General features: G+C 41.4%; 1 protein-coding gene across 4 annotated transcripts; it reads left to right on the plus strand.

Annotated features, from left to right (window-relative positions):
* Nucleotides 1-1,513: 1,513 nt before the first annotated feature.
* On the plus strand, nt 1,514-21,802 carry SLAIN2 (SLAIN motif family member 2). Of its 4 annotated transcripts, none has more exons than XM_053458433.1 (9): nt 1,514-2,021; nt 10,788-10,936; nt 12,356-12,523; nt 12,873-13,037; nt 13,299-13,658; nt 16,306-16,443; nt 18,170-18,247; nt 20,263-20,556; nt 21,374-21,802. In XM_053458433.1, the coding sequence occupies exons 1-8, from the start codon at nt 1,597-1,599 to the stop codon at nt 20,532-20,534; spliced, it is 1,755 nt and encodes a 584-aa protein (XP_053314408.1). In that variant the 5' UTR covers nt 1,514-1,596; the 3' UTR covers nt 20,535-20,556; nt 21,374-21,802. The 4 variants fall into 4 exon arrangements, with proteins under 4 accessions (XP_053314408.1, XP_053314406.1, XP_053314407.1 ...); XM_053458431.1 differs by having other exon boundaries at nt 20,263-20,530; nt 21,374-21,801; XM_053458432.1 differs by having other exon boundaries at nt 18,173-18,247; nt 20,263-20,530; nt 21,374-21,801.
* Nucleotides 21,803-25,746: the final 3,944 nt, after the last annotated feature.

Consider the following 25,746-nt stretch of genomic DNA (forward strand, 5'->3'; position numbering starts at 1 on the left):
CTGGACTAGGCTGGCTAGACCTAGGCCTCAGGTGGCAAGTCCAGGGAGCGGCAACCTTTCTGCCACATCTTGGGCCATCAGACTTCCTATAGCGACACCGCTCGATGGCCAATTGAAAAGGAAGATCACCAATCACCCCATTAACACCACAGACCTCCATAGTTTCCTCTTGCTCACTACCAAAAGTCTTTAAAAAGTGGAGTGCTGAGATATGATGTCATAACCCAAGGCAGTGCTGGAGATAAATACGCCACTTGTTTCACCAGCGATCTCTGTTGTCTGTGACTCCTAAGCAAGCATTTTTGTTTAGAGGATTGGGGCAGAAACTCTTTAAAACTAAAATCAGAAAGCATACACGCCCGTACACTTGTTACAATGCAGGACTACACAACATGTATAATAATGTGTATTTAAAAGTGCTTAGCGCCAGACAAAAACCCTGTGATGGACTAATTACCTTCCGGCAACACCATAAATTAGTCACTGGAATTAGGACACTTTGTTCCCAAGAGGGCGAATCTCTTTAACAACAGAGACGGGTGTTTGGGGTGTAACATCTCTTCATATCCTGCAGACCTGTACTATTCAGCCAGTCTAACACATGAAAGAGACAATCCAGCTGTCAAGCTAGTCATTAGAGCCTGTTACTTGGTTAGTTTTGTCGGCGTAGGCAGAAAGACCTGCATGACAACATTGGTGACCTCATAAGGAAGAGCAAACTGGAACTTAACCGATGCATGATGCTAGCTGAGCGGTCTCTTTAAATTTACATGGCGACTACGTAGCAAATGCCACAAAATGGCAATAGTGAGTACACCGCACAGTGCAGCGGCAAGAAAGCAGATGCCTAGGGGCCTAGGGTTGCACTAACGATAAATTCACTGCTACATAAAACTGCAAACATGTGGACTCATACTAAATGATGTATTATAGATACAAAAATATATCTAATTAAATGCCCATCTGCCATTGTAAAAAAATATATATATATAAATTGTGTGGGTAAACCAAACATAACTAAATTTAGATCATCAGCAAAAAGACGTATAGTAAGAACGTAAAAAAAAGAAACACGCTCAGATTTCGCACAGTCAGCACGTGATTTGCTGTGGCGTCTCCATTAATAGTCACTCCAGTTACCCAGAACTCAGTAAACTTTTTTCCTCCAGAAAGATGGCCGCTCCTAAGTAACTCCGTACTCGGCACCAGAGACACACTTTCTACCTCTGCCAGTAGAGTAGAAAGCGGATCGCCCAAATCAAATATGTCTACATCGCCTCGGATGACGTACACACCACTTCTCGCACACGCCCGTCGACAGCTGTTAGGCAAAAGCAGCCAAAGGGCGTGGCTAGAGCGAATTGCCACGTCCCTTCAGGGCGCGGTGATGTACCCAAGGGAAGGAAAGAGAATTGGCAAGAATGCGATTGGTTTAATGACTGACTCAGGGCGTGGCCATATGTTGGCGACGTCCTGACCCGGCCGCGTCTGGGCGTGGCTATATCGAAAGAGTGGCAGTTGGTGTACGAAGCCGGGATATGCGCTCCTTCTGGGCTTGAGCTTTCACCGAGGGTCAGGAGCGACAACGCGTGTACTATGGAGGACGTGCACCCCAATATGAATGCGGACCAAGAGGTGCGGAAGCTGCAAGAGCTGGTCAGGAAATTGGAGAAGCAGAACGAGCAGCTAAGATCCAGATCCTCACTGCCCCCGGGCTCTCCCAGGACCCCGACATTACCCACACCCCCTATCCTCCAAAACAGGCCCCATGCCTCCCCACAGACCGCCGCCGCTGCCTCCACCCTGCTGCTTCTTGGTAACGGGGGCCATAGTATGAGTACGGGGCCTATACTTCAAGAGAAGGGCGGAGGGCGAGATGTGGCCGCTTGGGAGGAACTCCTTGAGGCAGCGGCAGAGGAAAGGAGAAAAGACGGGGACGGGGAACTTCTTCTGGACCAGGTGGTGCCTCTCCGTAAGGAGGACATGGATAGGATGGTGGCCTTTGAGGAAGATGAGACCTGGTAACTTCTTTTTACTTACTCTTCAGCTTTGGCCTTCGGAAGTTTGGTCCATGCGCCACCCCGTCGGTTCTGTCAGGCTATTACAGTGTGGGAGGTGTGTGATGCCCTACAGCAGCACATAGGCTGAGGCAGACCTGTACACGTTTGTGAAGTTTGGTGTTGCCCCTGCACACGGGATCTTGCGGTGCTTTGAATGTATGGGTATTGGTGATGTGCATTTGTATGGGAGCCTGGTTGTGTTATTATTAAGCTGTGACTTCAAACATCTTATATCACATAGTTTATAAATGCATTATGGAGGACAAACCCCAGTGAGTTTTTCGTAAACAAAGTGCCGAACCAACCCTGTATCATGTATAGGTAACATGTTGATATGAATTATCATCTTAAAAGGACACTTTAACCCCTTAAGGACAATAGGCGGTCCCTAAACCCATTAAAAACAATACATTTTGAGCCCGTTTAAAGAGACCCAGGAAGCCCCACGGATAAATGAATGCTGGGGAAACCGCTATCTAAGTATTTTCACAGGTATTTAAGGTGCGGGACGTAAAGGCAGCCCCTCTGTGCAGAATCACCCTCTGTGCATTTACATTTAAAGGGAAATTTAAAGGGACCTCTCGGCTAGCGTGAGTTAAAGTGCTTGTGATGGCTGGCGTGTCCCTTTAACTGTGGTTTAGGTCAGTCCGCCCTGGCTTTCCCGCAGAAGGAGCACATGGTCCGTAACACATAGTTATCTCTTGCAGAATGTCTACTCTTGTACAAACTTATTGTTTAGAGAATATACCCCTTTAGTTTTCTTTTAGAGGGGTGCATTCACATACTGGCAAATCTACAAGCAATATTATTATTCAATGACTTATATAGCACCATCATATTCCACAGCGCTGTCCAACGGGTAACCAGGAGATAGAAGAAAAAAGAGGTGAGACTGGTCCTGCCCAAATGAGCTTGCGATCTAGGTTAGTAGATAAGTGTAGAGCAGCGCTGTGCCCTTTCCATTAGTTATGCTGAGTCCGCTAGCCCAGCAGGGCTTTGGCCGGGAAGTGGCTGCAGGGTTTGTTTGGCTTTGGCTGCCTGTTGCACACCAGCCATTGGAAATGGAAATGCAGCTCATTGCCTGTTTTCTGTTTCTGTCTTTTCTTAGTTTAATGATTGCTTATTAATGTAATACCCGCGCATGTTCATAGTAATACTTAGTTTCAACCTAAGGGCTGGGTGTATGGAAAGGTGAATTGATAGTGATCCTTCGGTATGATATAATGTCAGGTTTATACATTGGCGCCATATTGGTCATTTAAACCCGTGAAAAGTCTATTGACTTCTTTAGGCACACCTGTGAACTTTCACGTTAACCGCCTGCCTCTCTCTGCCCCTAACAGTGACGCTTTTACCTCCTATACTACACCCCAAACCAAGTTATGTCTTGCTTACCTGTTGTACAGCGCTGCGACTGCTCTATAAAACACACGTTAAATTACAACTTGCACTTTAAAGACTTCACAGATCGTCACACTGGGTTTATTAGGCGTATTTGTAGAACACAAGCTAGAGGAAGGTCAGTGATATTTAAATCCCTGCTCTCTAATCCCAGTCTTTAAACATAAGTAAGAAATGCCCCATTTACAGAGTTCTGTCTTTCCAGATCATTGCCAGCTGGAGCCCGTGAAATGCTGGACCATGTGAAAGAATCTTCTTGATGGTTGCGGTGATCACTTGTGTTGAATGAATAAGAGAGCGGCAGATAAACATTCAATTAAATATGTGCCGGTATTTGGGATGGAGTTCGGATTTCCGGATCATTCCAATGTAGCGCAGCACTGTCCCAGTTTACTTTGCAATCCACTGTGAAAGGTTTGCATGTTAAGGGCCCAGTGCGTTTTGGGATCCGGCCTATGGCATAGGGGACTATTTATTTATTTCGGCTCTTTCCGTCTTAAAGTAGTATGTTGAACTTTTTAATCACATTTTACAAAATGTAACAATACAGAAAAGTGTAAATCCGCTGGAATGGACCAAATCATTCTAAGTGAAATCACCGCTCTAGGAGCCATGGTATAAATCAAGCCCTGGCTTACAGATACAGTTAACTCTTTCCATCTCCAAAGTATCTGTTGTGGATAGCAGTTCTTTAAATACATTTAGATTAAAGAATGGAGAAGACATGGATTTCTCACACGTATTGCAATGTGAAGATGAATAAGTTGACCCAACTGTTCCAAGTGCTTGGTGCCATACAACAGACATGGGGCTGGAAAATGGGCAAATGCATGTGGGGGGTCTCTTCAGAATCCCTTTATGCATTTTGGAGGGGGGCATGTCATGAAGACCTAAAGGGACCATTCAGCTATACATTAAAGTCCATATAACACCTGGAGTGTCCCTTCAAGTTGCTGATTGCTGTTAATTGGCCTTTGTAAGCACGAGGAGAAGGAGAGGCATTCAGGACTGATATTTTGGGTATCTCCGCCGTACCGAGCCCCCCATCTCGGCTGTGTTTCCGTGAAGCGATAACTTTGGTTATGCTGAAAGTTGTGGCAGCAATCCCCCTGCATGCTGATATACATTTCTCCTGAGTGTTCCTTTAAGGTCACTTTGTCTTGTGCATTATGTATCACCGCTGTAAATATGTCCATTAACATAACATTTCCTGGATTCGTTTGTACAGCATTGCCTAATTACTTATGGAAAGCTTTTATATAGTATGGCAGCTCAGCATCTTTATTTGTCTCGAGCTAATGGAGTGCTTTGTCATAAGTATACGTCAAATAATGTGTTGCTTCTGAGCTGCTGCTAAGATTTAAAAACCAACGTCATATGATAAGAATATTATTACAGATGTACTGTCATGTTTATCAGAAATGTGTGCCAGACCCACAGGTTGGTCATTTGGTTGGCTATAAGGAGGTAAAGGTTTTAACGGTTTTATGGCGTATGTCTTTTATATTAGTATCAGTCAAATTATGATTTGAAGCATATAGCTTTATTTGGTCGTATTCAATTAACACACAGGCATACCTGGGAAGTTTCCGAGTTTGGCCAGGAGAAGCGCTGCTTCTCTAGTTCTCCAAGTCAACACCTGAAACCTCCGGGTGGCGGGAGCGGGGTCCTGATACTGACCACACTGATCAGCCATAACATTTATATCCTCTGACGGGGGAAGTGAATAACACTGATAATCTTGTTATCATGGTACCTGTCAGTGGGTGGGATATATTAGACAGCAAGTGAACGTTTAGTCCTCAAAGTTGATGTGTTAGAAGCAGGAAAAATGGGCAAGCGTAAGGATCTGAGCTATTCATGGAGCGATCAGGCAACAGGGGGGTGTTGGGGCTAGTCTCCACACTCATGTGGAGACCAAAGAACCCTCTTCCCCCTGTCCCTGAAGCTGCCTCTGGCAGCTGGGAAGCAATGGCTGGTCTATAGACCAGCCATTGCAGGGGGAGTCTCTGATGACTGCTGTAGGCTTCTGTCTACAGGAATCATCAAAGGGCTTGAGGGGGCTCGTTTTTGCTGTTGCTGGCCTGCCTGGGCTTCCAGACAGACCACCAGCAGCAGAGCCCCGTACAAAACGGAAATTAACCCCTAAAATTGAAGGGGTTAACACTGCACTTTCGCTCTCATGGAGCGATAAGTCAGCAGGGGGGTGTTGTGTCAGGTCCCCCACCTGCCTGTGGCAGCTGAAAATGTGATTGCAGGTTTTCCTGCAATCGCGGTTTCAGTCTACAGAATCACTCTGTGGGAGTGATCTCAGGCTCGGGGGCGGGCTCTGATTGGCTGTGCTGTCTGCCCAGACTCCTGGGCAGACAGCAGCAGCGCCCCCGCGATCAGAGGCTGACAAACACCTAGGCGCCAGGACAAAATGGGATTTGTCGAGCCCTGCCTTGAGTAGCAAAATAAACTTATCTGAGGTAGAAGCTGCAGCTCTGCCTGCCTCCTTTTGTTGTCAGAAGATTCTGTCCACTGGCTGGCTGCTTGAATCAATCGGAGTTTTCCTACGAATGAACGGGGTCTGAATAGACCCCCATCCGCAGTATTCATGTAGCCAAATCTGATGCTGCCTGTTGGCAAGTATGTTACGTGCCAAGAAATGCATTCAGTTGAACACCTCTGCTGCACGGAAAATAGCTGGGAGCGGGCAAAGGGGCAAACACATATTGGGGGATTCCACCATATATTTCCTCGCGGGACACCATGGAAAATCAGAGGGACCTCACAGCCATCTCGTTCATCAGTGTGCCCATGATGGCTGAAGTGTCCTTTACGCAGCGCACCCACCCCTCTCCATCTCCCCACTAGCTAAGTTCACTCATTCACTACAGTCACTGTAGCTTTAAATAAAACATTAATCGCTTTCGCTACTGAACAAAGAATGGAAAATATTTCTGCAAGTTGCCACGTCAAAGTATTAGTGGAGCACACCACGTCTCTGTGCTGGAAGATAAACCCTACATTATGTGGCTTATGTCATCTCGGTCTCCGTATTGCCCGCGTAGAACTTCCAGATCAGGTCATTTTCTGCGTTCTTCTCAAATGGGTTTCTTGTAATTAGTTTAAACTCTATTACATGGGCAATAAAAATGTCTGATGACCGCATCGTTGCAGAATTCAGTTGTGTGCACATTACTGCGCCCGTTGTAATTCACTTAAACTGCTGTTGCATTTCACTGTGTATGAAAGTCTTTTTGTTCTATATCCAGATGGGTAGATGATATAGAAAAGGGATGGCGTGGGGTGGGGATTCTCGGCTTCTGTTTGAATATCCAAGCTTCTTTAGTAATGTCTGAGGAGGCCTGTCGTCAATGTGATATCATGTATAAGCTGATGGTTTGCACCATCTTTTGCTGCCATCTCCACCGTCCTTTCAGTCTGTTATGAATGTTCTAGGACCGGATCTTGCTGCCCTGTAGTCTTTGGAAACGAGCGTCTTATCTGAGCCTAGCAGACCCAATGGTTTCTACATCAAGAAGTACATTATGCTCCTTCGCCATATCGCACGGTCTCACTCTTCCTTTTTCATGTGTTGGAAACTGTCAACCAGTGGGGTTTATTCACTAAAAGGAGAGTTGGCAAGAGTGTTGTGGTTTTAACTCACACTAAAGTGTTCATTATAGAGAGCCAAACCCATTGAGTTTCTGCTGCAGGAAGAGCATGGTTGGCCCTGTATAATGTATGAAGAAATCTTGTTGATTTAATTAGGCTTCCACTTTGGATTATGCATTACACAGGGCCAGTTCAACTCTTCAAGCTGGAGAAACTTGCCAGTGTTGACCCATCATAATGAATAAGGAATTCATAAGGAGTTAAAATCACAGTGAATGAATGGAAACTGATACCTGTAGAGCTTTTTCATAATTTATTTTTGCATAGTTGAGCTAAGCTCGCAAAATAGTTTTGTTTCTTGAGGTCCAAATGTTTATCCGTAAGAAGGCTGCCAGCTTTTTACCCTTTGGGCAGTTAATAACTTAGTTGTGCCTAAACCATAAACTACACGAAAGCACATACGACACGTACGTGTACAAGCCATGTAGCGTAGCTTAATATTGATCTCACGGGGTCAGTGTCCACGAGGAGGCAAATGATAGCGGTTCCAGAGAAAAGCGGCTAGAAATATGGCAAACTGGCTAGCAGGGCATCTGTATTGCAACTGCATTGTGTTTTTGTCTTTAAAAAAAATAAAAGCCAATTCTCAGACATGGGTTTCTTTTGTTTGATTAAAAAAAACAACCTTTACGCCTCTAAACTGTAGGATTTTGTTGGTGCAAAAGGCAATCCAGACTGTTGGGCACGTTGCAGAACCTCTTTAAAAGGGACTTTCCCAGCCGTCGTGTGCACTTTAATGCATCTGATAACTGTGTGGCCCCTTTAAATATCCGTGCTGTACGTTCTGCATGAGAGGATTCTGCAGGCAGTATACTCTCTTGTATACTCTCTGATATACTCCCCTCCAGTTTCATACATGGGCAGTGTTTATTACAAGGAACCTCCAATTAATAGGCAGGCGTGATCCTGTATGTCTGAGATCACTGTTCCCATAATATACAAGGAGGGTTTCTAGTTCATATGCGTTGCTGATTTAGATCTGCTCATAATAATACTTGGTTTCTGAAAAGTAACCGATCTTTATCGATGAGAATGCAGGTGGTTGTTGGGTTTCACAAACTTATAAAACGTGCAGGGCAGATCTGTATGTATGTATGTATATTGAACCGGGGATTTGGTGAAAGTAAATATATATAAAGTGAAAGCAGAAGTCCTGCTGACATGCTCGGTAAACAAGTCAGTAGCATTTTCCAGTTCATATATAGCAAGTTTAAAGGGAAAAGGCTGCAGGCACATATTTCACAAAACTCAAACTACTGACGGATCACAACAGACAGCTGTTCTGGTTTCATGATTTTGCGTTGGGTATATGAATTGTTCCAATCCACTAACTATATGTCCCTTTAGTAAGTGATTTAAGTGTACCTTGGCTCACAGGAGGAGCTGGAATACGATATGATATTCTGAGTGGCCTACATATACCATTGTCCCCTAATAATCTGATTGTGTTTAGAATGGACGGTTTAACCTGTAGGGGGGGGGTATTGAACGTGGAAGCTGCAGCTCTAGAGCTGCTGTGCATCGCCCTCCTCGGTGGTCCCATTTTCACACAGTTTGTGGTTGCTTCAAGTAGCCAAACCATAGCAGGAAAATGCTACTATGGAAATTAATGGAAGAGCCTTTTGAGCATGCATGTGTGAGGGGTCTACTTTTCTGCTATGATGAGGACTAGATATTATGTAGACTTTCCTGTTTGGATATTCTCTGCATGCAGAACATACTAGGGCATGTCTTCAATGATTGATGTGATGGGACTATTGCGTGTTGCGTGTTTGCAGAATGTCTAGTAGCAGGTAGGGTTATTTGAATACATGTATATTGGAACGGTAAAGGCTCTGAGGAATGCACAGCGTTATACAGCATGCGATGGGCCTGGTAATGATATTTCAAGGATTGAACAAACAAAACCTATGATCCTTACAGCCGGCACCTAAAGGTTTGTGCTGTCTCATACCTATAACTCTTGTATGTTTCCATAGCAGATTTCAGATAAAGATGGGGGTGGGGGGGGGTTGGCAGTATGGAAAAGTATTCAAAGTCTGAAAATTCCTTCAGGTGCTCAGATTTGGAGGTGACATGTGGAGAAGTCAGACGGTCATGCAGATTTCTGACAATACTGAACTAGTAACATATATTATACTATATTCATCGTTCTCTTTATTGGCTTATAGCAGGATTTTGCGGTTTAAAAGCACTGCTGTCTGTCTGCAATCGCATGGTGACGTGTGGCTTAGGGACATGCTCTAGCCTTTATACGCACCGCATTAAACAGCCGAGTGTCCCTTTTAACGCCTTCCCCCATTGCAACCACTACTTGCTTTGGGGAAATTACCCGATCAAATCTCTCTGGCCTTTCATATTGTAAACTCAGTATTGGGGGGGGGGGTTGAGTCAGGATACAGGGGCATTCCAGCCCTTTTTTCATGTTAATTGTATATTGTAGTTGATTTTGCATGGACGCCAGTACATTTTATCGCATGCATATTTTAGTTACCGGAGCACATGCTCGGTAGCAGCAGTCAACCCTGTGTATGCTATCTGAACTCAGATGTTTTGGCAGTATACATGTGATTAACTGGCTTTTGTTTTGTGTAAAATTAACTTGAAAAATGAAGAAAAAAAAATACAATGTTGGTGTCTAGGCTGTTCTTTTTAACCCCTACAGTGCCATCTATATAATAAAAAATACATAGCAGGCTAAGTGGACGACAAGCTATGTGTCTCCTACATATAGACAGCTTCTCTGGCAATAAGTTAAAAATATTTATTAATAATAATAAAAATCCCGTCACTGCCTTTAAGCAGTGGTCGAGTCCATGAAGCAGGCAGCTAATATGGCAGCTTGCTACCATGGTAACCGAGTAATGCCAAACTGTTGGTGACAGTATGCGGTCAGATCTATTTTGAGATCGGTTGTCTACCGTAGAGCCAGAAAACCCCATTCCCTGCAGTACCCCTCTTCAAATAACACAACAAAAATGGTTCATGCTTAAAACGTTTGTGGCTTCTATATAGGTTCTATGCGTTCCGTGGAGTGGAACTTAGCATTTTATTGTCTTGGACAGAATCCTCGTCATGTTGCATAGAACATAAGGCAGTCCCTGCAGCCAGTAATGACTCCTAATTGATGGAAGTAAATGCATGCGTGAGCCTGCGGGGAGATACAGCGCTGCGTATAATGTAGTATTGTGAGAAGGTTTTTCAGCTTTTAGTTTAATAAGAAAGCATTACTGTCCTCCGTTAATAACTTTAATAGACTTTTCAGGGTGTGGCCAGAGCTCTTACAATGGACACTCCAGCCATCCTATGCACTCTAGGATCCCGCTGTATGTGTTTGCCCCCTTTGCTATTTTCTGATCACATCTCCTTGCGTGTGATGTACCTACCACCGGTCGGCTCCAGTGCTGGCGCAGCAAATGGGCAGAGATCTGTTCGTTTCCTTGTGCGAACGTCCCGAAAACGCTCCCATTGATTGCGCGGAGCACTTTCATATCCATTCTTCTATAGTGGCTGTCAGTAGAGTTTCTCTTTAAGATTAAAATGTGCGCTGTTTTTCAAGGGGGATGTTGTACTTTTTGTAGTGTTTGTGATACTGCTTCTGGTTTGTGACAGTGTGATTGCTGTAAGGATTCAATCATGAATTGTGTCAAATTGTAATTTCAGGTTGTATACATCGCCAAAGAAAAAGCTAACTCCGTTGCAGAAGCCAGTAAGTCCGTTAGTCTGGTGTCGGCAAGTTTTTGACAGTCCAAGTCCTGACCTTGAATGTGCAAAAAAGTCACTTATCCATAGGCTTGAACAAACCATGTCTGGTGAGTACCAAGAAAAAACTTTTTAATGGCTAGTATTTAAGATCTCACACGTTATAACAGATCCTGACACCAGTCAAGAGGTAGATGAGTTAGTTGGTTCAGCTTGTTGTGGAAAAACTACTTGCATTCCTTCCAAAGAGCTACCAAAGCTAAAAATAACATGATGATGGAAAGAAAGGTGCGATGTTTGGATTGTGATGAACGGAAGGGTGATTTAATAACTCTAGTTTACAATTCCTGTAGTCTTCATAAAACCCAAAGTGGTTATACAGAATATCTTTTCTTGCAGACTTCTTATGATGATCTCCAGTGAAAAAATGTTTAATATTTTTGTCATGTCACGTTGCTAATGTTTCAAGGCCTTTATCCCAGGATTCACACAAGGTCTTGGATACATTTCTCGCCTTTCAGAACTCCCAGCTCTCCAGGGCACTTTGTAACAGAAGCCCTCTGCCCAAGACATACAATAGTCCTTTTCTGTTATACACTGTTGCTTGTTTTAGTGCGAGATCCAGATTATAAAACATTTTCCACTTTGTACAGAAGGTCACATTTTGTTGTTGGTTTCTGCCGTCAAATCATTTTCATAAACATGCTGTCGGTGCCCCAATTTGCTTTTGTGGCAATTGGCAATTAAAATGATTTTTTATACAACTCAACATGTGAATACCTTAGCTGCGTGATGCTTTGTTAGAATGCTTATTTTAATATTAATATAAGGATATTCCTCTGAGTGTATCCCGATAATAAATGTAAAGTGCCTTAGAATGTAATTCCCAACACACACATCTCTGGCTTGGTAACGGTCTCTACCGTCTTGGCATATCTAGTCTACAAATAGCAGCTATTGTGGGGATGCGGTCTGGGATTTTACAGCACGTGTCGTAACACTGTAGACTTGTGCTTTTGAATTTGTACGTATTTTTGTTTCACCGAAATTTCCTAATTTCGTCAATTCGTACGAATGGACACGGAGGGCCCCCCCAACGACACAAAGTAAAACTAAGCAGAGGGCGCTGAATTTTCTTTGCGTTTCCTTTTTCTTCACTCACATTTATGCTGTCCAAATAAAAAGGCGGGAAACAAAATTCACCGTCTGAAAATAGATGATCCTGGGTTCAGGATTATACCATATTTGGTAAATATACAGCCCCAATACTAGTGGAAACCTATACACTAGTGAGTTCAGCTCCACATTACCGTATCTGTGTAAGCGAGGTCCTTGGCAGCGGCTGAGGATAAAGGAGATTGGGCTAAAGGAGCAAAGAACCGAGCACGCCCGAAGTTAAATTCATTAGTGATGTGTTGGGAATACTTTATGAAGGTGTAAAGACAACGAGCAATGTCTTTTAGTGTGTGGTTTGGCTTTGTCTGTTTTTTTTTCTATTCAGTGTTAAAATCAACCAAATTGTTTTCCAGCCAGCAAAAGACACAGTATGTACAGCATTCCTTATAATTCAGCCGGCTACGCTAACTCATACAGCCCAAATGCTAGTGGAAGCCCGTACAACAGTGGGTTTAATTCCCCATCCTCCACCCTCGTGAGACCTCCGGTGGTGAGGCAGCTGGTACTGCCTAGCAGCACAGGTGAGCACGCAAGCTATACGTTCCTTATGCGTAGAAACCTTTCTCTGCCCAGCTTTCTACTTTCTTACTCACACCATGGGTAGTAATAGTCTGGATATTATACTGAGGGCTTAAGTGGCAAAAGTAGCTATCATAATGCTGTCTTGTTTATGATGAACAAAGCTTACGCTGTCTTAACCTACTCTTATCTGTGGACCTTTCGGGGTAATGCAGAGCTGTGTATTGCAACGCGTTATATACTATATAAGTGGAGCATCTGCCCATGAGAAAATATCTGTTTATTAGTGTCTGTTTCATCATACTCTCTATTTAATTTCTAATGAATTTTTATTTTTGGGTTCCATTATAGCAAACTATAGAAATACTGCTGACAGAAATCTGACTCCCATCAGCCCTCAGTCATCTATAGACAGTGAGCTAAGCACTTCCGAAATGGACGATGACTCAGTCGGTTCAAGTTACAAATTAAATGATGTCACAGACGTCCAGATATTGGCACGAATGCAGGAAGAGAGTGAGTATTCATGTGAGGTGCTTCGCTTTCAGTCCACGGCTCATTTCATTTTTTAAATGAAACGCTGACTCAGACTGGCATCATATATAATTATATTATTAATATAAAATACAAATGTTTTGCTTAGCAACATACCGGTATATGGTGAACTAATTTATTGGCTTAAAGTGACTCCAGCTTAGTCCAATGTATGTTCCTACAAGTGCTGCATGCACACAGCTGTGACTGCCACAAAATGCAGCTTTTCTTTTCTTCTGATAGGTCTTCGACAAGAGTATGCAGCTTCTGCATCACGGCGAAGTTCAGGTTCTTCCTGCAACTCCATGAGGAGAGGGACATTTAGTGACCAGGAGCTTGACGCTCACAGCTTAGAAGATGAAGAGGAAGCGATTCCTCACAGTATGCACCTGTCCGTAAACAGGTTCGCAGCCTCTCCACGCCACTCGCCACGGCCGTCTCCTAGACAGTCACCAAGACACTCTCCACGCTCGAGATCTCCAGCTCGAAGCATGGAATATAGAGGAGCATCGCCACAGCCTATGATCAGCCGCTTGCAACAACCCCGACTTTCTCTTCAAGGCCATGTTGCAGAGACGCAGACAAATGTAGTGAAAAATGAAGGTAAATAACCACAAGCTCAGTAAGCTACTTAAAATCGTAATTGTAACGATCTTTGACTATCCGGAAATCAAATTGATGTAACTTTCAGTGAAAAGTCAAGTAAGTCGGGGTGATGTTAACATTTGTCATTTTATATAGAATAATGGAAAAATAAAAAATAGCATTTTCCTTTTTTTAAACTTTTAATATTAAATAATCATCCCCGTGGTTCCAGACGGTTTAATTCAATGATCACCACGTTAGCTTGTCTAAAAGACTTGTGTGAAAACAACACAGTGGGTTGACATTGTGTTTGCTCCTGAACCTTGTCACTTGGGAGTAATGGAACCCTAATTGACGGCAGATAACCGTTTGGGTTTTTAAGGCCGTTATACGTAAACACAGATGCACATACCTACTATATGACTGGGGTTAGAATTCGACCCCTCAGGAAAATGAACTTATGGGGTTTCTTGGCGAACATATATGCTGCTGAAAGACCGGAACAGTGAAGCAAGTTTAGTTTACTTTGAAGATCCACTAAAAATGCTTAGGTGTTACTGTCCCTTTACTAAGTGAAAGACTGAATAAAGTGGTTTGGGTCCAATCCACCAACTTTTTTTTATTTTTTTGTAAATCTCATATCAAGTACGGTTAGTACATGGTCGTTAACAAGAAGTTATCATATGACAACCCTTATGCATTACAGTATCACATGGTGTTTGTGTTAAATACAGAAACCTTGTTCTTGTATATGCAGTGTAGTTTTCAATTTGTAAAGTTTCTGGCAGTAGTTCTGCCAGAGGTCTAGAAGGTGTTCAGTGGTGTATGATATGATCTTCTTCCTGCCAAAGGCAGATCCGCCGGAGCTGCCATCGCTTGACAAGTGTGTTCTCTATTCCCACCTCCCTTATGGTTCAGTAACTTTCTGATGAGTGCTTTTGGGTGTCCAGAACCTTTCATGTGCATAGTCAAAATTTGATTGATGTCGGTAAGTTTTAACTATTCCTAGACATTCAGCAAGCTTTAGTGCAAGATATAGGGTCAAAGCATAAACTGTTTGCATGCTAGACTGTTAAAGGGACATTCCAGCCATCATATGCACTTTAATACATATGAAAGCGGAGAGATGGCTTTACATTTTTTATGGTCTTTCCTTTACCAAAAGGGATTTTGCATATTCTCCAAAACATGTTCGCTGCCCCCCCAACTCCCTCTATGGCACTTTCTATTGGTTCTTTTCCCAAAGTACCACAGAAATTGGTTAATGTACATTTTCTTCATCACTTTATTTCTATTTATTTGTTGGAAAACTCTGTCATACAAGTACATTTTTTTTTCCATAAAATAATCTGGGCTTTTTTCTGTTTAGTCTGTGAAGGCGACTGTATGGAGTTAGTTTGTTAGTTTATATCAGTGTTGATTTAATTAGCCATTTGTTCTTGGGTGCCCTGCTTGCTTCCCATTGCAAGCACAGCATCAGTAATACATTTTATTTAAAAACACTAAGTGTATATAAAATATAGTAGTGTAGCATGTGTAAAAGTAAAAAAGCTATCTTAGAATAGCAAATATTTTGTTACAAAACTTGTGTTCTTGCTTACCAAACTTGCTTACATATCAGGACATAAGTTATCTATTCATTATCAGGTCTAAAAATTAGGTAAATACAACAAACAAATGCAACTTTCCCAGGTCTTGTGGCTGCAAAAACAAGCCCAGATCATCACCCCTCCACCACCATGCTTGACAGTTGGCATGAGGTGTTTGTGCTGGTATGCTGTGTTCAGTCTTCGCCAAATGTGGCGCTGTGCATTATGGATAAACATCTCCACTTTGGGAACAATTTTCTTTTGGACGGAAGAGACCAAAGTCTTGTGGAGACTTTCTCCTGGCAACCCTTCCAAGCAAACCATACTTGTTTTCTACTTGTACTGTCATGAACTTTACCATGCTAAATGAAGCCTGTAGAGTCTGAGATGTGACTCTTGTGGTTTTTTTGCAATTTCTCAGAGAATTTTACAGTCTGTCTTTGGGGTACATCTGCTAGGATGTCCACTGTTGGAAAGATTTGTCAGCTGTCTTGAATGTTTTCCACTTTTGAATCTTTCTCACTGTAGAATGATGGACTGTTTGGAAATGACCTTATAACCCTCCCCACATTGATGGGCAGAAACAATTGCTTCTCTAAGATCATTGCTGATGTCGTTCCTCCTTGGCATTGTGTTAAACACACAACTGCTAGAACTTTGCTTTTTATAGAAATATTCACACTTGATGATCAATTAATCAAAGGCATTTGATTAGCAACATCTGTCTCCAACTTAGCTTCACACATGGATTCTCCGTTTTGGCATTATTTTCATTGGATAAATCATGACGCAGTGTAATATGTCATGTGTTCATCTGAGGTTGTATTTACCTATTTTTTATTAGACCTAAGGAACAGATGGGTATGTTCAGATAAAACCATAGAATCCAAAGAGGGTGTACTTTCTTTCTTTTTTTTCGCACGACTGTATATTGGGTTTCCAAATGTTTTGGAAACGTTTATAAAATGTATTATTCTTGCTTTCCATCTATTATAGTGTTTCTTTCTCCCCAGTCTAAGCTTTTTGATCAATGTCTATATAAATAATACATTTCTTTTTCTCTACCCCCCCCCCAGAGAAGTTAAGACGTAGTCTTCCAAATCTCTCCAGGGCTACTGGAATTCAGACCGCAGAGGCTGTGAAAAACAGCAGAAGTTGTGAATCAAATTTGCAAATGCCAAATGGAGGAGCAGCTCGAGCCCCCAGTACATCAAGTAAGTACCGCATAAGGCGAAAAGTATGTGCGGTTAAAAATCTACAGAGATTACAATGGTAGACGAGCCAGTTTATTTTACTTATTTCTGTTGATGCTTTTTTTTTTTTTTTGGTGGGGGAGCTGACGGCTTGTAGATTCTTTACATTTTTTTACTTATTGAATTTTTCCTGTTGTCTGTAAATCTGATTTGGACTGAATTCTTCAGTGGGTGTGTGTATATGTATATGTGTTTTGTATTTAGATGTATCCCTTTCCATATTTTCTTTGTGAAGCTTCATGGTCATGTAGCTTCTATAAACACCATAGGCTGCTACTTCCTTGTTGACATAGATTTGGGTTATAAAAGTAGTCCAAATGATTAACAGATATGTTGTATTGTACATTGTGTTTGCATGTCTTCTTGTAAGTTTACTGGCTGCATGTTGCAAACCACAATCCGCAAAATGACTTGGTAGGTCGCGTGGGATTGTAGCAGGATTTTGTAAGTGCTTTTCGCATGTTGGCTGTCGCATACCAACTAACAAACATAACATTGCTTCCCTTTTCCCATTATGTGGAAGTATTCTAGTAGCCTCCATGAAATAAGATATACCTCTTTATTCTTCACCATCAGTGTTTTAAGCCTTGCGTAGTAACACTAAATTCTTAGTGAGAGGTCCTGTGATTCTTCAGCTCTTTGTCTTCGCAGAGATTTCTTTTGCAAGCTGTGGCTATTAGGAATTATAATTCGTAAAAATGAAATAAACTAAGATTCGAGAAGAGGTTTCACGTCTTTGTTCTCCACAAACAAACCTACTACCCCAGTGAAGCCCCTATCTGTCCTTGATGAGAGAGCTAAATAAATTGTGTGTTTATCCCCATTTATAATTCAGTACATAAACACGGAGAATGAATGATTGGCTAACGCTTGTGTTTCCCTACTTTCGCTTCCACCCCTGCTAATAAGCAAACTGCTCCTGGGAGCTGCTTCCATTTTCTATGCCCATGAGTTGAAAGGAGAAATACCACTGGCCAAATATGAGCTGGTTATAGTGTTGTGGAAAGGTCTACTGAATTGAGCATCACTTACGCTATTACAATGTTTGGTAGCAAGTAGGGATTACTACTGTTTCACCAACCAGTCGTTCAGGGTCTCTTGGTAATGTGATCATAGTTTCCATGTCATTGTGATTTCCCTTTAATGGTTACTCTAACAAGTTCACATGTCAGGCACCCTTCTCCCAGAGGCAGAAATAAATGCAGACCTGTCTAGTCCAGTTGATCACAATATGTAAGGACGCATGGCTCACATATTCTTAAGCTTAATTACAGGTTAATATTTTACTATAGGTATTTTTATGAACATAGTTCAAGGCTTACCTTTCAGAAATCTCTTAATGGAGTTTAAATCTACCACCTTGCTCCTGCTTTACCATATTTGACTTTTGTCATCCCGATATACACTCTCAGAAGAAGATATTTTTAATTCATTTTGAATATATTGAATATGTAAAAGTCATACTCTAGTCCAATAATGTCTTTAGGAAATGTGATCCACCTTGAACATTTTGTTTCTGCCTCATTATTATGCACGACTGCTCACTATACAGCACTATGGCTTCCTCACTCGGCAGTTTGAATCATAACACGTAAGGGTTATGTATTCTCCAGCTTACCTCACCTTTCTAACACTACAATCCCTGGATTTTTTAGGCAAATGTAACTCTTCCTTATGTTTTTAACAGCAGCAAAAAGACAGCTAAATATTCCTCGTCCTTCCCAGAAAACAAAGCAGGGCCTTCCAACTTCATCCCCTAAAGGAGGTAATGTCCAGTCAACCCATGATCAGACCTTCGGACACCTTCCTGTTTCTCTTTTGGTTTTTTTGGTAGAACCTCATAAAAAATACACTTTGCAATTGTTAAAATTAAAAATACACTTTAGTGGTTGGTAACATTCAGACATCTTACATTTTTCTAAATTCTAACGAGCTTGCTGAAAGAAGACAATTATGACCAGTTCCCCTAAAAAGACAAAGCCTGTAGAATTAGCCATTGGGAATGTAACAGCCTTCTTTGGGCTCAATGCGGCGGCGGCACCACCAAGGGCTAGTGATGTCATAAAACGAATTTCTCACAGTGCAAATGAAATGTTTACATTGTATCTTGATGGTTTTGTTCCTGATTTTCACATTTCCTTTAAACCAATTCAGTAGCGAGACAGGTCTCAAAAGATTTGTGGTACACGTGGGAGCCAGCCACAAAAGGCAGGAGGCCCCATGCTGTGTTCTATGACCCGGCTGCGCTCCAGCCTCCCAGTGTAGAGGAGGACACGTGTACCATCTGTGCGTTCCACAAACGGAACCCCCAGGAGCCAGGCTGTAGATGGAAGTTGACCTGGCCCGGGGGGTTTTGTAGAGCCATGTAATAAGAGGAGTTTGAGGTGTAGCAGGATGCAGTGGGTCTCTACAGTGGATTGTTAGAAAAAAATACATCAAATCTACAAAGTGCAAGAAGTTTAAATACTGCCACGTCATTTATATGAGATGCTGTGTGACCCATCTGAGGGATTTAAATGTAAACATCTTGGTAAAAAAAAAAAAAAGTCTTGCTCCTTGGTTACACTGTGCCACGGGCGAACAGACAATATACACAAAAATACAAAGTACGAGTAAAAGTAGTTACAAAAGGCGAGGATGGTGAGCTTTTCATATATCAAAATATTAGGATTCATTAAGCCATAGACGGGGCTGCTCAACTCTGCTGGCTTCTCTGTTTTCTTTAAACAAATTAATTAAAGTACTCCTTTGAAGTACCTGGGAGCTAAGAAATCATTTCATCTTCATGTGGTGGGTGTGTATGTGAACCTCTTATGGTTCATATGGCCTGTGAATCATACAAATTGTACCCTTAAACAACAATTGAAATATAAACTCACAATAGAGACTAGATTAGCAATTTCACTAATATACGAGTGCCTTAACCAGAACAATATATATACGTAGATCTTTGGATACATATATAACCAGGAAACCATGGGACCAAGATATTGTTAATTGTAAAAACTACGTGCTTGCTTGTTTTATAACCACTTGTGAGCTGTCTTGAGAGCTTTATTTCTTTTCTAGTATATGTAGGTTTGCATCCACTTACTTTTAATCCTGGTGTGTGTTTGGTAATCGGTATATGCTGTTTTTTTTCCTGGACTCATCCGTTCTTACGATACGTTGGTGCCGAGCTCACTGGATTTACTCATGGCTTGAAACTTATCCCCAAAACTGTAATTCAACGTTACATCGCAGTTTGCGGTTGCGTTCGTCTTGGTGTTTTGGTCAGTTAACAGAACTATGGAAGTGCAGCATTTAAACTATATAAATGTCCATAACTACTATTATGGACAAGCCTGCAATGGCTCAATGCCTAGTCAAGCTTGTAAAATGGGAAGGAATAAAAACCACAGCCAGGCAAGCTCAAGTATCTCCATTAGGAATTACGGGCGAGTCTGGTTCAACTTCTGCTAACGTCTATACTCTTAGTGTCTGCTGTGTTGTTTTTTTCTTGGAAATGACTAAACTGAAGCTTGACTAAATCAGCTCTCCTACGGACTTCAGTGCTTTTAACATTTAAGGTTTGTAGCTTACCCGTGGAGAAAACGTATGTACCTACTACATCACACGCCTGATGGGATCTATATGAAGTTAGTCATTCTGAAACCGCTTTGGTAGTTTCTTACCACCTTTTTAGTCATCTCACCCTGTGAAAAGTGTATAATCACATGCGTTCACCCCCCAGTGGCCTTTTACGATCTCGGTGTTGATATGTTCTCTTCCCATTCACAGTTCCTTCACCCTGCAAGTTTCGCTCCCCTGCCGCACCATCTCCGTTAGCGATGCGACAGCCTATGAAAGCTCTAACCAACCATGGTTCGGATGGACAAGAATCGGTCAATGTTTCACAGAACAATCCTTCACAGCCCCCTCATGCCCGATCGGCGAGTCCTGTTGGGAGAACCGGCCCAGCCATGAGGAGCGGCTTGCCCAGACCCAGCATGCCTTCAGGTGGAAGCATACCAGTGCCTCGCAGCAAACTCGCACAGCCCGTTCGGAGGTAAAAGGAATTCAGATGCCATCACTGTAAGGAGGCTCTCTGTTTGATATTATTAGTATTGCTCTTAATAGTTCTGTCTGGGGTGACCAGAAAAAAAAAACCGCTAGAATAAGAAAAGCAATAAATGGTGAAAGCAATCATTGTGTTCCATGCGCATAAATCTGGTTCTGGGTATTCTATTCATAATCAGCTTCATAAATAGTGGGTTGTTAAAGTGTTCTGTCAGATATCGCTGAAGGTTTTAACTCTGTAATTTTTATATATGATATAAGTGTAAGGGGAGCTGCTGGTACCCGGCAGGTAAATTAGGACGTGTCTTCAGTCTGCTGAATTAGTCTACATCTTGTGTAAATGAACAAGTGGAGGAATTATTTCCTCTCGGTAACAGTGTTATTGGCAAAAAAACTGAAATGAAAAGGACGCTCCAATGTCCCATACAGCCTCACCAACGGAAAATGCATATTAAAAGGACAGTTCAATGTCCAGACAGCTTAACCAAAGAACAGTGTATATTAATGTACTTTTAATATGCAATATTATGAAGGTTAAAATAATAAGTAAAACACAACCTTAAAAGGGGATGCTGGAGCTCCCTGCCTGCCATTGTCTGACAATTCTCACCACTGATTGGCTGCTTGAATGCTGTATAGATTATTTTAAGTCTATCGCTATGCCTTAAAATTGCATGCAGAACTGACGTGCAAGTTCATATATCGCTTGCACCAGCCTGGAGTATATAAAATATATATATAAAATATATAGTTTTACTGTAATTCAGCTTCTAGAATACAAAATGTAGGTATGATTTTGAAATGACTTGTGCATCTTTTTGTTAATTTGTAGGTCTTTGCCAGCCCCCAAAACATATGGTAACATGAAAGATGACAGCTGGAAAGAAGGCTGCTATTGAACTGCAAACCCCTGAAACTTCACTGCTTGATGGACTGCAGACACATAGCTGCGCAAACCACCTAGATAGGACTGTTTGGGACTTTGCAAACCAGTCCCAGGTTTTTCTGTCTGTATCTAAAACAACGGCAGAATTTACAAAAAGGAGCACTTTATTGACAATGACATCATATACCTTTTTATAGTCATACAAATGTTTTATTTTCTTTTATTCTTGCTTGCTATATTTTAGCCTCTTAGCATCCACAACCACTGAAAATGTATATTGGATTCGCAAAGGAGTGATAACATTGGGTAACATTCAATATTTTTGCAAAATACCTTTTTAATGCCAAAGAGAAAAAAACTCCTTTTTATTTTCTTTTATTGTCAATCATATAGTAGACACTGTACATTTTTTTCCAGTTATGTAAACCTGCAGCGTTTTCATAATGCCTGGAATGCAAAAAAAAGGCTTTTGCCATAACTTGAACCAATCTAGTATGGTTGTTGGTCCTTGCACTACCAGCATGGCTTCATGTGTGCATTACAAGTCCGTCTGGCAGAGAAACCTTTTGGGTGCAAGTTCAGGTGTGCAGAATATTTAAAATATATAACACACCCCTTTGGCTTTGGGACACATACATATACCACCTGGGCACAACAGCACATCAATATTACACAATGTGTCACATTTCTTTCATCTCATTAACTTTGACTACTGTATGCATTCGATTCTTAAGGTATGGTATCCTTGGCTGCAGTGACAATGTAGATGTGGAACGTTTAGCATGGCTCTGGTATTGGAAGAAATGAAAAAAGTGGCTTTAAAGAGCAATCATTACATATACAATGTATGTATTTTTTGTTTGCCAAAAGGGCTTGTACAATCTTTTTTTTAAAATAGAAATATAAGCAATCCTTAGTACAAAAACTGTATGGAATGCAAGAGTTAATTGTTGCTGAAGATGGAGGCTGTTTCCTTCTACGGAGATGCTAAATACTTGGGGGTAAGCCATGTACAGAAATTCCAGGCAGGAACCAAGCTGGAAGATCACAGGATAGAAAACTATGCACTTGTGTCGCAAAAAAAGATTTAGAAAGGAAACTACATGCAATGCCAAGCAACATTTAACCCATTCACCACCAGACACCTGGTGCCAAGAGGGCCAGCGGTTTTCTGTGCCTGGCACTGCAGTCTCTTTTGACTACGTTTTATTAATCTCCGGTTCGTCTTTTTGTTTTACACATGTGCATCTTTCAGTGTTTCCAATTATGTTTTTTCTCACGTATCCCATATTTTAACATTGGTCGGCACCTGTTTACAGACTGAGACGCGAGCGCTTGTTTTGTGCATACACTGCATAGAACAAACTCGAGGCTCTTAAAGTCTTGCCTTTGGCTTATGCTTCAATACACATCCTTTACATTAGGTACTTCTGTGCTATATCCAGTCTAGAGCCTACAAATATGTTTGGGTTAAATGTTCTTGCACTTCTTCCAGGCATTTTCTTAATTTTTTTTTAGCAATTTTAGTGAAATCAACAACTGAAGATTGTACCACTGCAGAGCATGTTTCATATGGTGCTTACATAACTAAAAATGGTAAACTAATGGAATCCAATTCTGTTTATCTACTTATGTAGGCAGTTACTACAGGATGGAGATCTTCCAATAATTCTGTGAAACCTCACCTGTCCATGTGCACGTAGACCTGCATACTGATAAGCTAAAACAATAAAAGCTATTATTGTAACCACGGACGCATATAATAACTAGTAGATTTGCCATAGTTGGCAAAAAAAAGTCCATCCTCGTTGGGCTATTTCATTGGATGATGAGATAATTTTTCATACTTTGCACCAGAATCGCATGTTGTTCACAAGAATTATTGTTTTAATCGTAAACACCATAATCTCAGGTGTTCAACCTGGTGCTTCTGGTCTCTGTCAGTAAATCCCAACACATTGAGAGTTTGCTATAATTTAATGCAACATAAACATTTCTATAATGCACCGGTTTACATCTATTGTTTGAGTTCACTGTGTTTAGGTAGTAAACTGACTTTAGATGAATTTACAGGTGTTTCAGGAGTCCTCTACACCCACTGACACACTGGGCCCCTTGTCTGGCATCCATTAGGTTCACTTATTAAGTTTAAAATAGACCAGCTCAGGAAAAGACATCTTCTGGCCCCCGATCACTCGACTGATAGGACTGGTCCACACCAGCTGGGATGCCAAAGCAGGACTCTTCCTAGATCTCCCTTTTCCAGGGAAATTGGTTTGTTTCTGTACTTCAAGTTATTGAAAGAGGTGTGGATATGATAAATAGTGCCTATGATTTATTTATGTTTGCGTATTACAGAATTTTTTTTGTAATGTGGATTATTTTTGTGCCAATGCCTCTGAATTGTCATTTGTATGTACGAAAGCAGATTGTGTATTTTTTCTGCTTCCAAAGTTATTTAAATTTTTGTATGCGTGTTAATAAAAAAAAAAGTGTACAGATTGTAAAAATACAGATTTATTCTTAACATTAGACTCATTGATTATTATGTGTGTAGAGTTCTATAAGTGGATTATTTGGTTGTTGGGTTGTTTTTTTCCCCCCATCATAAAGAGGGGCAAGCTAGATGGGCCAGTGCTTCTTATCTGCTTCCAAGTTGTGTGTTTCTAATAGCAATACTGAATCAAACTGATTTGGCATTTGGAAATAATTCTAATTGAGTAAGACGTGTCAAGATGGCACTGACTTCACTTCAGGAGACCCAGAAAAACAGGACAATTATTGTGCCAGCGCAGTGCTTCATCATGTGAAGCTGCTGCAAAAAAAAAAAAAATCAAGGAGTCATAAGCATACCTGCTACTTAAGCAAACATTACAATAGACTTTGTAATAAGTAAATGGGTCTTGGCTGCTAAGTGTAGGAACTATGTTTCGTCTCCAGTTCCCCTCATAACCGTTATATGATGCACATCAGTTTGAGCTGTTACACTCACTGTCGCCAAAACTGCCAGTAGTTTATCATAGTGTTTGTGAATGGGTTATCAGATGAGCCAGAGTAACTGGTTTAGTCTGACCATTATAAGGCTAGGTTTCCACTTGGGTTTTTGTTTTTGGGAAAAACGCCAAGAAAACTGCCACTGCATTTACCTGCGTTTTGGCGTTTTTTCTGGCGTTTTAGCCTTTCTGTGGAAATTGCTTTTTTTGACCTTAGGCAGTTTTTCCAGCCTTTACAAGTTAGAAGTTTCACCCAGCTAAAAGGGATTAGGATAAATGGCAAGTATCTGCCCTCTCCTGATGTCATTTACTTGGTAGAGTTCTACTTAAACGCCCCGGTGGACCCTTTTGTCTCTTTTCTGTGGTTTGTAAGGCATGCTTTATTTCGAATGTCTGCTCCTCTGGGAAGATTGGCCCCAAATGATGGTGCAAATTTTTTGCTGTTGCTTTTGGCACGCAGGATCCAGTTGATGCGTCGGGTATGTTTGTTTGTAATGGCATGTTTGTTCCAAATGGTGTAAAATTCAATATGAACCAGTCCAGGGCTTTGTTTTGTGTGAAACGGTTTGTTTCCAGCCTATTTCTCGTAGGACACACAGATACTGGGTCCATCCTCTGCATTGTAACTGTGGAAAAAACGCCATAAAAAACGCCAAGGCAATAAACCCACATGGCTTTTTCATGGCGTCTTTTCTCTCCCATAGACTTCTATTGGAGAAAAACGCCAAGATTTCCTTGCAAAAAACGCCAGAGTGTCAACATGCTGCGATTTTGAAAAACTGCCACAGAGCCCAAAAAAGCAGAAAAACGCCAAAGAGGACTGAAAAAACGCCAAACAGAAAAACGCCAAGTGGAAATGGAATTTTGCGATTTCGTATTGAAGAACAGCTAACATCTGGCTGCTGCGTTTTTCACTAAAAAAACGCCAGGTGGCGCTATTGGCGGTTTTATGGGCGTTTTTAGCAAAAAAAAAACAAATGGAAACCTAGCCTAAAACCTTTGGCTATGGAAACGGTAGCTTATTGTACGCACGATGCCTGAATTAAACTGTATATGCATTGACATACACACACAGTACTGTGCAAAGGTTTTAAGCAGATGTGATAAATGCTGTAAAGAAATATATATATTTTTTTTATATACACATTTTAATAATGAACAGAAAAAAAATTCAAATTTGGTGTGACCATCCTTTGCCTTCAATACAATTTTCTAGGTACACTTGCACAAAGCCAGGGATTTTGTAGGCATATAGTTAGGTGTGTGATTAAACAATTACACCAAACATGCTAAAGATCATCAATTTAATATTTATGTTGAAACAGT

The sequence above is a fragment of the Spea bombifrons genome, chromosome 1 (assembly GCF_027358695.1).
Source record: "Spea bombifrons isolate aSpeBom1 chromosome 1, aSpeBom1.2.pri, whole genome shotgun sequence".
Lineage (NCBI taxonomy): Eukaryota > Metazoa > Chordata > Amphibia > Anura > Pelobatidae > Spea > Spea bombifrons.

Excerpts from the sequence above, each read along its gene's own strand:
- SLAIN2 (XM_053458431.1), top strand. The coding sequence starts at position 1,597 with ATGGAGGACGTGCACCCCAATATGAATGCGGACCAAGAGGTGCGGAAG. Across the intron at positions 18,248-20,262 it reads AACTTCATCCCCTAAAGGAG|TTCCTTCACCCTGCAAGTTT; the intron begins GTAATGTCCAGT and ends TCCCATTCACAG. Across the intron at positions 20,531-21,373 it reads CTCGCACAGCCCGTTCGGAG|GTCTTTGCCAGCCCCCAAAA; the intron begins GTAAAAGGAATT and ends GTTAATTTGTAG.